Source organism: Brassica rapa, chromosome A07 (assembly GCF_000309985.2).
Source record: "Brassica rapa cultivar Chiifu-401-42 chromosome A07, CAAS_Brap_v3.01, whole genome shotgun sequence".
Lineage (NCBI taxonomy): Eukaryota > Viridiplantae > Streptophyta > Magnoliopsida > Brassicales > Brassicaceae > Brassica > Brassica rapa.
This window is the reverse complement of record NC_024801.2, coordinates 14,765,489-14,777,747: the sequence shown is the minus strand read 5'-3', so window position 1 is coordinate 14,777,747 and position 12,259 is coordinate 14,765,489. Positions and strand designations below refer to the sequence as shown.

The 12,259-nt window shown below is 32.4% G+C and overlaps 3 protein-coding genes across 3 annotated transcripts; 2 read left to right on the top strand and 1 right to left on the bottom strand.

Annotated features, from left to right (window-relative positions):
- Nucleotides 1–1,097: 1,097 nt before the first annotated feature.
- Nucleotides 1,098–4,769, bottom strand: LOC103829880 (putative ethylene-responsive transcription factor ERF121). Its single transcript, XM_009105566.2, has 2 exons — nt 1,592–4,769; nt 1,098–1,509 (listed from the first exon to the last, which is right to left on the bottom strand). Exons 1-2 carry the CDS (start codon nt 1,923–1,925, stop codon nt 1,376–1,378), a joined length of 468 nt encoding a protein of 155 aa, XP_009103814.2. The 5' UTR covers nt 1,926–4,769; the 3' UTR covers nt 1,098–1,375.
- Nucleotides 4,770–5,339: 570 nt separating this feature from the next.
- LOC103829879 lies at nt 5,340–7,322 on the top strand. The gene is made up of 3 exons (XM_009105565.3): nt 5,340–6,558; nt 6,627–6,747; nt 6,842–7,322. Exons 1-3 carry the CDS (start codon nt 6,515–6,517, stop codon nt 7,145–7,147), a joined length of 471 nt encoding a protein of 156 aa, XP_009103813.1. The 5' UTR covers nt 5,340–6,514; the 3' UTR covers nt 7,148–7,322.
- Nucleotides 7,323–9,164: 1,842 nt separating this feature from the next.
- Nucleotides 9,165–11,607, top strand: LOC103829547 (post-GPI attachment to proteins factor 3-like). Its single transcript, XM_033275532.1, has 3 exons — nt 9,165–10,785; nt 10,851–11,038; nt 11,121–11,607. The coding sequence occupies exons 1-3, from the start codon at nt 10,748–10,750 to the stop codon at nt 11,234–11,236; spliced, it is 342 nt and encodes a 113-aa protein (XP_033131423.1). The 5' UTR covers nt 9,165–10,747; the 3' UTR covers nt 11,237–11,607.
- The last annotated feature ends 652 nt before the right edge of the window (nt 11,608–12,259 follow it).

Here is a 12,259-nt window from a genome sequence, read left to right as displayed (position 1 = left end):
GGGTATTTACTTCTCGGAGATGGTGAGCCGTCTAAATCATTAGATGTCTTGTGTAAGTTACGAGAGAGATATTACTGTAGAAGTTAATGATTATAGTTTATTGTTTTGGTTAATAGAGAAAATATTTATTTAATGCTAATTATATATTTATATCTACTAATTACCGCCCCTAATTCAATAGGCTTAGCTTCCCCATCCCATCACATGCAATGCAAGTTCATCATATCTTGCTTCTTACTCCCTCCGTTTTATAATGTAAGTAGTTTTGGCTAAAAGCACAAAGATTAAGAAAATTATTATGTTTTAAAAAGTATTGTATATTAAATAGGCTAGATATAACTTAACCAATCAAAAATAAGTTTATTTAATTTGATTGGTCACACTATATTCAATAAATGTAAAAGTTACCTAGAAATATGAAAACTATTTACATTTTGAAACAAAAAAATTTCCCTAAAACTACTTACAATATGAAACGGAGGGAGTATCATTTTTCAAAATCTTTATATTTATTTTTTCAAAAATAATCATGAAAATCGTTATACTAGAGACGTATACGTGAATATAGAACGTATCAGTTTGTATATGACGGGCCAGCTCCGTTATGATTATCAAAACCGAATTGGAATACCAAGTTAACCGGACTAGGGGTAATTAAGGTTTTATACTTATGAACTAATTTGATTTATAAAACGGTGATTTGAATCATAACCGTTACGTAGATCGTTGTGACACATCTTGGGTTTCTGATATAAACAAAGGATTTGAGCAATAAAATGCATTTGATCAACACAACTTCTTTTTTCTTTATGTACGTTTGATCCTTTAGTTATCCCCACCACTCGTTGCTTGCTACTTACGTTTGATTTCTCAAGCTCTGCTAAACGCCAGAGAGTATCAATCAATGGTCAATCAGCGATCGATTTAGTAAGAGCTGGAAATGATCAAAGTGATGTGAAGGTTTTTTAAAAAAAAAGTTATGTTATTTACAAAATAAAAAGAGTACATATGTTTACACAAACTAGGAAGGGAAAACGACTGCATGGGTGTAATGTAAATTCAAATCATGGCGGGATACCACACGTGTACACCTTTTTCTCTTAATTTTTTTCCTTGTTATATTCGTTGACTTCACACTACTGTGCGCTACATGTGTGGTCAATGGTCATGTAGTCATGTGTGGTTTTAGGAATATGACTATATTTATATATTAAAAAAACAACACAAGTCTTATAGTCTGTTTTCTAGTAACAAGACCATATAACATTCCAAAGTCTTAACAGAAAAGTTTGGATCTTATTCAAAGAAAATAGCCGGGATGATCAATCATATACGTATATCTTCTCGGTAAACGCTTCCTTCTCCCTGAGTCACTTCACGCCGACCTTCTTCCAGCAATTTCATATTCTGCTTCTTCATAAGACTGCACTGCCATATCATAGGTGGGAAACGTTCCAAGCCACCTCCTTGCCTTTATACTTGGATCCCATATCTCAGCCGACCATTTACCTAATGGTTAATGAAAAAATTATACATAAATTGGGCGAACAGATTATAAGATGTTGGAACATAATATTGAAATACAGTTTACCTGATGGCTTCTTCCTCACTCCTTTGTGCTTCTTCTCCTTCTTTATCTCTGCGGGCCGTGGGAAAGCGCAGCCGTAGCAACCGGTGACACCACAGATAGGACAAGGGCCAGCGTCCGGAGGCGGAAGAGCTTCACTAGCGATCCAGTTTGATGAAGAAGTGTCACCACCGGGGCTGGATATCACTTGTCTCAGAGTAGAGACGATGATCTCATGCTCTTGATCTCTTGTCAAGTAAGATGGTTGTGAAACAGGGGTGAAATTTTCGTTTTGAACATAAGATTGAACATTTTCTGAATTATTCATTCTCGTGGGATCAAACTGATAATAATTCATTCCCACGTCAAAGGATAGAAAGTCTTGTGAAGATTTGAAAACAAACAGACGACGTTTAGGGTTTATATAGGCGGACGTTGGTAATATACGTATGGGTCCATGAAAATCTTTTTTGTCAACTTTATAACATTTTTTTGGAATCTTGTGTTTGGACTTTGGAGTTAGTACACGCGGCACGAAGCTGTTACATCGTTGGATGATGTATCTGTAGTAAATGCGATTTTGAGAGGAAACTAATTAAGGAAGGAATAGTACATGTCAAAACCCTTTCTCAAAAAAGAAGAAGGTTAATAGTATACATGTATACTATTAAGTTTTACAAATTAGAGTAGTAATGTACAACAGTATTGTTTTTGGGTCGGTTCTATTAAAAGTAATTCAATCATTACACCGAGTAACAGTTACTTCTTAACGTGGATGTCATTTCATGCCAAGTATGTCACGTTTTAAATATATAAGAATTCACATGCAAATTTGGATTTCTTTTCAAGTCATTTGCTACGGTCTTCGTTTCTCATCGAATGAACTGGTTGGCATAATCCAAATTCACAATTCCGTTTGCTTTCAAATGAACTGGTTGGCATGTTCTCTTTAGTTATCACATGCTTTAATATTTTTAAAATTATAACCTGTGTGAATATATAAGTTATATAACACATTATAAAAATCCAATTAGTAGTTTAATAACAGGAAAGCCCAAATTTAACAATTCTAAAGAAAGAAAGAAAACTGCGAATTTATTTTATTTAAACTGAAGTACAAAATAGAATTTAACTTTCGTTTCAACAATTTTATTACACATTTTTTTTTATTACTCTTCATAATTTCATCATTAATTACTTACCATAATAATATATCCACAGCGTTTTATTCATCTTTTACTCATCCTAACAATTAATTTGTGAAAAATAAAACAAAGAGTTAATTTACTTTTAGCCATATCCATAAACCATGTGACAAGTAAACAAAAAAATTGATCAAGGCAGTGAGTTCTTCGAATTATTTTGCTGGAGGCTGTTTCTATTTGTTTACATTAATATTTTAAATTTTTTTATAAATACAAATCAAATTAGTATATAAATAATTATTTAATTTAAATGTAAAGTATACATGTGAATAGTTATTTTAATACAATATTATATTTATATGTGTTGTTTCACACATATATTCATTTATCTAATAATCAAATTAAAATTAATAAGATAAATATATAATATAATTATGGTTTATAATAATAATAAAGTAAAAAACAGCATGTAACTTATTCAATTTCATGTTTAAAAATGTCATATAAGCTTTAAATATATGGTAAATATTAAAAGTATTAACCACTAAACATATATTAATGTATATAAAATTTAAATCAAACACCCATATGAACATGCGGATCAAGTTTTAGTTCGTATTATTATACACTGCATGTTGGGGGGAGTATATATATATATGTTAGTTATTGGATCGATTTTTCTGCAATAAAAATATGCTACCCACTTGTTTAGCAAAAAAAAAAAAAAAAATATGCTACCCACCCAAAAAAAACTTCAAGCGGTCATACGTACGTTAAAAATAGTACGTATAACGTGCAACAAATAAACTAATATGCCTCCAACCAAAAAAACCAAAAGCATGTTTATGTTGTGGGAATTGTTACTTTTTTAGTTAATGTTGTTGGAACAGTAAGAAAAAGCCAAATAGTTTTTTTTTGTCAAAAATTAAATATGACTGCCAAGAGATATGATTATTGAGCTGGCACGAAAGATAGCTTCTTCTTTTTTGTCAATTGGGTTTTATTAGAACACATCCGGTGGGAATTTTTCCAAAAATTCATATATATGTATGTATATATAAATAATATTCCTTCCGTTTCAATATAGATGATGTTTTAGGTGATTATTTTGTTTTACAATAAATGATGTTTTCACATATGTAAATAACTTTAATTTTATCAAAAACTATGTAGTCAATAGTATTTTTATTATGTTTGTTTATAATTAGATAAATTAGTTTTAAATTATATTTTAATGATTTTTTTTTTTAAAAAGATAATTTCTTAATATGTGTGCAGAGAACCAAAACTTCATAATCAATACTATTAAAAGGGAAGAAATCCCAAAAAATCTACTTATGAAAGTTGTTTAGACCATTTTCTTTTATTATATTTGGGTCTTCCCCTATCTAACCTATACTAAAAGGGTTATATGAGGAGTAGGGAAGCTGTCCACGTCAGCAATTAAATCAGCCAATCAGGATGTTTCTTTTTGACACGTCAGACACGGTTTGAACAAATACGATCCTCGACTCCTTTTCTTTTCGTCTTCTCCGGTATTTTCGTTGCGTGCGATCGCCGATCGAGCTTACTAGCAATCAATCCCATCTCCATTCTTAAACGCAATTTGATCTCATTGATGGAGACTCTTGGTGTTCTCGATCTGATATTCTGTATATATAGATCTCGCACTCCAGCTCTTTTCTTCACCAAAATCTTAATATCTACTCACGATTATATTTTACCTCCGGCGATGACGTTATCCGATGTTTCCGATACAGTGCAGGCGAGTGGTGAAGCTATGGTTCCCCCTGTTTCAGTCGATCCCGTCAATCAAACCAGTGTTTCCTCCGGCGATGTCAAAGCCGGCGATGTCAGTTCCGTGAAATCAGCAGATCTCTCTGCCGCCTCATTCGTTCCGAGCAAGTCAAAGGGCAAATCCGGCGATGTCAGTTCCGTGAAATCAGCAGATCTCTCTGCCGCCTCATCTGGTCCGATCAAGTCAAAGGGCAAAACCGGAGGTTCTTCCCGCGATAAAGGCAAGGCTATTGTTGGGAAGGCGATTACGTTCAGAGACGTGACGTTCGGGCCATACGACGGCGAGATACGGTTCCGTCTGATCCACTTCTGGGAGGCTTGGAATGTCCAGACGAAGGTGCTTATTGGCCTCGAGATGATCCTCATCGATGAAGAGGTATAAAACGATATACTTTTGCAATTATAGTTATAAATGTCTAAATGTCTTATTATGTCTGAACAACATGCGTATAGTTTCTAAGATTGTTTGTTTGTGAGCGAGTAAGACTAAGAATTTGCTATAAACGTCTTAATATATCTGAACAATCTGCGTATAACATCTTTTTGAGTATATGTCCGTGAGTTGTTTCGATTTAGGATATCTTGAATAGTCTCTCTAACTATTTATGTTTTCTATTTAACTTTTGTAACAGGCAAATGTTATCCAGGGTTTCATCCCTAACGCAAGGATTGAGACTTATTTGCGTCACATGAGGGTCGGTGGTACTTACACACTCAACAAGTTTTTTGGAGCAAGGAGCAAGCAAATTTATCGTGTAGCTGATCTAGATGTAACCATTAGTTTCTCATGGAACTCTGTCCTCTATGATCTCGAGGACAGTTCCATCAACTTCCCTGAGGATCGATTCCGGATCCATGGTTATAGAGAATTCGAAGCTGCTTCGGACCAGAGGGGCGATCTCTATGGTAAGTCATCGCCAGCGTCAATCCATATAGATGTCTTACTTGATTTAGAGTGTTCCTTAGGAAGGTGTTTCCATACATACTCAGACATTTAGTTTTTATTGTTGGGTTTATAAGATAAAAAATATTAGGAATTTTTGTTGTCTTCTTTGCAGACTATGTAACTTGTGAATGGGCAGGTTCTTAGTGACTGTCCTCTTCTTGATGAAGCAGAAATAGCTGCATCCCGCCGAGTTGAGCTTCATGTTCAAACACATGAGTGAGTTGTCCTCTAACCTCTTTGGCATACATATATGGGTTATCTTAATGAATTGTTTGTGTTGTCACAGCGAACCAGTGCTGAAGTTATACCTCTGGGACAAGCCTGCTTTACAGTTTTGTGAGAAGTTCAAGGCGTCCGGAGGCACTGCCCGTGTTATCTTAGTAACCACTTTGAATCCGAAACGGTTTGGAGGTTTGTAAAAGTGGCTTTTTTTTTATTTTTGTTTGAACTGTTGGTTATTTTTGTCGTGGTGTTTCTAATAGGCAATATTTTGGTTTTGTGGTGCGTAGTATTGATATATGATGAGTTGTTTTTTAATTGATTGAACCATATTACTCAAACCAACCTCTTAGGAGTTTTTATGTGAATATTCTGTTGTAGGCGTCCTCTCTTTATCTTCTATGGCGTCTTCGCGTGTTTTTCTGGATGGTGATGTTCAAGAAACCCGGGCGTATCTCAGTTGGTAATGTTTATGTTACTTGATTCGAAATATCAGAGCATTTATTACGTATATTAATTTCTGATATGCTTTTTTTACTAGGCTGGACTCGAACTTAGATGTTGCCAACAGGGTTAATGCAGAGGTGGTCACCAAGCCTGAGGTAGCGACATTGGAAGACATCTTTTTCTATATGAATCAGTCAGACGCTAAGGTATTATTGTCTCAATTTCTATTGGTTTGTTAGTATTGGCTAGAGGTCGCATTAAATTTGTTTTGTGATACAGGTTGCTTGGTTTGAGTGCACAGCAACTATTGATGATGTTGTGCATGGTACTGGGTGGTTCTATATAGGCTGTGGTGTGTGCCATACCAAGGCGACCAAAGGATCTACTACCTTAATGTGTAAGAAATGTGGGAAGAATGAGATTGATGGTGTGGCGCAGTAAGTGATTTTCATATAGTTATATGTATTTTTCCAATACAACGTTTATTAATGTTTCTCTATTACAGGTACCTGTCCAAACTCTCTGTTTATGATCAGAAAGATCAAGCAGTGTTTGTTGTTCTTGGAGATGCTGGTGAGGAGTTGTTTGGAAAGAAGGCTGCTGAGTTAGTTGAAAAATACTATCAGGTAATTGGAAACCTGAATATTTATAAGTTTTACAAAAAGATTACGAATACCATTTTGATAACGGTTTCTAACAATGTCTACATATATATGTTAGGCCAACGAGGATGTGGGAGAGGATCACATAGTTCCAGTGCCTCAGGCGATGATTGATACCATTGGTCAAACCAGGAAGTTCATTGTGAAGGTATCAACTCACAATTTGGATGGCAAATCCCAGACTTTAACTGTGACAAAGGTGCTTCCTCATGAAGTTCCAGAACCTGTGATCGAGTCAGTAGAGAACGTTGATACCGAATCTGATGGCGGGAGGGGGGGGGGGGGTGATCATGGAAATGAATCGGCAAAGAGGAGTGTTGATGGTGTTGAGTCTGATGGTGCTAAGCGTGCCAAATGTGGCTGATGATGTCTTATTTCTTCCTTCCGTTTAAATTAAGACTATGTTTTGTTTCATCTTTTTCTGGATTTTGGTTTGATATGTTATAACAACCTTGGTTATAACGCTTTTGCTAATAAAGTCTATTTTCAGTATCTAAATATTTGTGGATTTGAAAAACAATCATTCATATATCACTCAAAAATATCTATCTTATTAAAACTCAAGTACAAAATTGGAGTGTTTGGAGACTTGAATAGGATTTTTAAAAATTTGGAGTGTTTGGAAACATGGATTGCAGTCTTTTAAAAAAAAATATTTTTGTTTGAAAACAAGGATAGTAGTATTAAGAAAAAAAAGTAATGGGCTTATGTTTTTTTAAAAAATTGAAAGTTATCTAGGCCACTTTTAAAATATACCAAAATGGGTCAATCTAATTCCCTAAAATTTTTTTTTCTAAACTAACCATAAAACAAAATTTAAACTTTATATACATATTTCAAATCAAAATAATAATTCAAATTTGATTTATATCAAAAATTGATTCAAAAATATACATATATTCAAAAATAGATTTTTACTAAACTATTTTTCAATAACCATTATAAAAAAATATTGTCAATATATATAAGAAAAATATAATACAAAGCCCAATTTGAAATACCAACTCAAATTATGGTTTTCATATCTATCTTATTAAAACTCAAGTACAAAATTGGAGTGTTTGGAGACTTGAATAGGATTTTTAAAAATTTGGAGTGTTTGGAAACATGGATTGCAGTCTTTTAAAAAAAAAATTTTTGTTTGAAAACAAGGATAGTAGTATTAAGAAAAAAAAGTAATGGGCTTATGTTTTTTTAAAAATTGAAAGTTATCTAGGCCACTTTTAAAATATACCAAAATGGGTCAATCTAATTCCCTAAAATTTTTTTTTAAACTAACCATAAAACAAAATTTAAACTTTATATACATATTTCAAATCAAAATAATAATTCAAATTTGATTTATATCAAAAATTGATTCAAAAATATACATATATTCAAAAATAGATTTTTACTAAACTATTTTTCAATAACCATTATAAAAAAATATTGTCAATATATATAAGAAAAATATAATACAAAGCCCAATTTGAAATACCAACTCAAATTATGGTTTTCATATTTCATATTAAGTTTTAAAAATATAATATATGTAATTATTTATATGATGGTATGTATAAAATACTATTAATTATATGATTACTTATATGATGGTACATATAAAATACGATTAATTATATGATGATAAAATACGATATATAATAATGACTAGGGATGGCTTTTGGATACCCATACGGGTTTAGTTCTGATCGGTTTGTATTTTGAGTTTTCGGGGTCAAAATTTCAGCCTTATTAGAATGTTTCTAAATTTTGGTTTGAGTTCGATTTGGATCTTTGCGGGTTTGGTTTGGGTTTGGATAACTAATTTAAATTATTTTTAAAGTCTTAAATCATTATATATTTTAAATTTCTCAAAATGTATAAATAAAATAATATATTACGTATAAATTTGAATAACATATGTCATAATACTTAAGCTTAACATATCAATTGGCTTGATTTAAAATTTTGGATACGAAATCAATAATTATTTTAAGTATTTTTGGTGATTTGAGTATACTTTAACTATTTCAGATATTTACTTTTGACTATCTATATATATTTTCAAGTATTTAAACCAATTTAAAAGTATCATTTTTGATGTTTTATATACGTTAAATCTAAAAATAATTAATATATATAAGTATATAAATCTATTTTTAGATAAATTCGGATACCCAAATACTTCGGTTCGGATCAGATTCGGTTCTCTAAATAACAAAATTTTGAATAATTAGAATATTTAATCAATTTATGTTTGGGTTTGGTACTATATCTTTGGATCGGTATCGGTTATGTTCCTCGGATTCATTTTTCCAAATCCTAATAATTACATGAAAAACAAATATCAACATATTTTTCAAAATATACACCCGCGCGCCTGCGCGGGTCAAAATCTAGTGTGTTCTTAAATGAGGAGTCTTTGCCAAACTGAATGGATGATATCCTTGGTTTCTATAAGTGTTTTATAATTTAATTTATATTCGTATTTGTGATCTGTGTAGTTTTATTTAGGTCTTAAAATATAATAATTTTTAATGCTATTATTTTAGTATAGACAAACACATTAAAAAATAAATAAAAATGAGACAATGTAATTCTTAATGTTGTAATTTAAATGTAGGCAAACATTTCCAAAAAAAACTAAAGTGAGACCAGGTTAACCGGTTGATGACTTGGTCAATTGGTTTTAAAATTTGGATATTTTGTCTTATTAGAATGTAGATATGTATTTCAAAATAGAATTATTTCAAAAAACTAAAGGCAGAAAAAAATGAAGTTATGCCGAAAACAAGATTATGTTGAAATCAGGATTCGAACCCTGGTGGATAGCTTATGCAAAGGCTACTCTACCGGTAGGCCAAAGAGAGACATTGCGAATACGTGCCAAACACACTTATCTATCTACTATAATTGTTTTTTATAAGCAAAAAATGGAGATTTTGCTGAAAATAATAACATGTTGAAATCGGGATTCGAACCCTGGTCAAGCGCTTATTCAAAGGATACTCTACCGATAGACTAAAGTGAAATATTGATAATACATGACAAACATATGTATATATTTTTGATTCGTTTGAGATTTGGGGAATAATGCTTTTAGTTAAGTTTAAGCTTTGAGATTAAGATTTGAAATTAGATTTATAAACCTGTAACATTTTATAAAGAGTAAACTTTAGTTTTTAGTTATATTATAGTACTTAGATATTATCATTTGCAGGGCACATCACGACACATCCATTTTGCGCAATGTGGGTTTAATGGATCTACTAGCATTGAATATTAGACTATTGCTAGCATTGAGTTCTAGACTTCAAATTAAAGAGACAACTCGAAGGAGAACAACACTCTATTCTTCCTCTATTGTTTTTTTTTATGTATTTCTTTTTTTTTTTTGTAATCAAACTTCCATGAACTCAGGAACATGAAAGATGTTTGGGACTCGGTATAAAGTTTGATGTCAAGGTGTTCCAAAGACGAGCCTGACTACGGATGGTACACAACAAAGTAAGCGTACAAGTGGATTTCTTTTTATGATCAGAATTTTAAAAAGAAAACATCAAAAAGAAACATAAGAATTTTATCTGATTAATTTTCTATATTATAGGTTCAAGATAAATAACAGTGACCTTAAGAATTAAGAAGACAAGCCTACTGTTAGAGTTGCTAGCCTTGGCCACGCGTTCCATGTCTGGCTCAATGGAGAATACCTTGGTAAGATTGAGAAGCTACAACATTTAGATGTTATGTTTAGAGAACTGCAATAATCAATGAATTTGTTCAGGAAACAGACATGGTAGCCATGATAAGAAGAGCCGATGGTCATTGTCATGAGCCTGCTTCTGTTGTTTTCTCTGTGCTAAGCCTAGCGATGCATTTCCATGGGTGGCTCTCCATCTTCACTATACTATAAGTTGCCTCCCAAAAACGATAAGACAGCCAGACGGGTTACTATCAATACGTCGGTTTGTACGGTTTCCTGTGCATGAACTCTTGGTTCTGGAGTGCAGTTTTCCACACTCGGTAATCATCTACACATTTCTTTTATCATCCACAGTCTTCTGGTGATCCGTCTCTATGGTTCTCAGGGATGTTGACATCACAAAGACGTTGGACTACTCATCTGCAATAGCCATTCTCGGATTCTCACTCATCGTATCCATCTTAAGAACCTTTGATGTGCGGGTGGAGGCTGCAAGAGTCATGGTATCCCCTCCAGTACTAGCTTTTGTCACCTCACACATAATGTACATTAACTTATACAAACTTGACTATGATATACATAAATTTTTTGTCTCCTTTCTGAAACCAATTCTATTTTTTGTTCTCCGTATTCTTTGTGAGTTCAATGTTTACAGGTTGGAACATGATTGTGTGTGTGGCCATGGGAGTCGCTCAGCTTTTCCTATGGGCAAGATGGGCCGCTGTTTCTAGACATCCTTCTAATTGGAAACTGTGGGTGGTTGTGGCTTAGCTATGGTTTTAGAGATATATGACTTCCCTCTCCGTATGAAAGCTCACTCTATTTGGCACCTCGCCACAATACCTCTAACCGTTCTCTGGTGGAGTTTTATTAGAAACAATGCTGAGTTCAGAACTTCCAGTCTTCTCAAGAAATCTAAGACTGAGGCGAAGAAAGTTTACTTACAGATGCAGAGGTTTCTTGAGCTTTTTTCAATGTTTTTTATTAAGAGATTTGTCTTGGCCTTGCTTTTGGTTAATTGAGATTTTGATATTAGTTTTTCATTCATACACATTTTTTTACCAATATTTTTGGAGTCTTAAGACTTTTGTTAATCTTGTGATCCATATATGATTGTGTTAACAAAGTCTTATTTTACTTAAGTTGTGTGAAATTATAGGGTTTAATTTCATCAAACCAAATTGAAAAAGTTTAATAAGCTTTAATGATCATTGAAACCAAATCTAAAGTATTTTAATAGTTTCATGACACTATCTATATAAATTATTGCGGCTTAAACTCACTTAAAACAATTGCAGCAAGAATGAAATTTCACCTACAACATCTTAAACATCTTATTAACATTACTAGCCCCAAAGACTGATTCTCATGACAAGAGGGAGAAAATAACTTTTTAGTCGTCCATTTGTTGGAGTTTTCTTACTACACCACAAAATATATCTACTTCTATTCATGTTTATCAATTGAAAATTTCTACTACCAATATTCCATGAACTCTACGTATTTGCAAAATATGGCATATGTCATGAATACTTTCTTCAAATATAAAAATCTATAGGTTGGTTTAAAAACATGAGAACCTAATGTTGTGTTGTAAAATAAAATCAGTTGAAAACTGGTCAAACAAAAAACTTTAAAAATAGAATAAAATTAAATACTATGTTTCTATCTTACTAAATTTTCATTTTGACATTTTTCACACAAATTAAAATATAATTGAATTCATGTTTATCCCTAATAATTACACCTGTTTAAGTAATATTCATTGAGATATTAAGGTATTTTTAAGATATC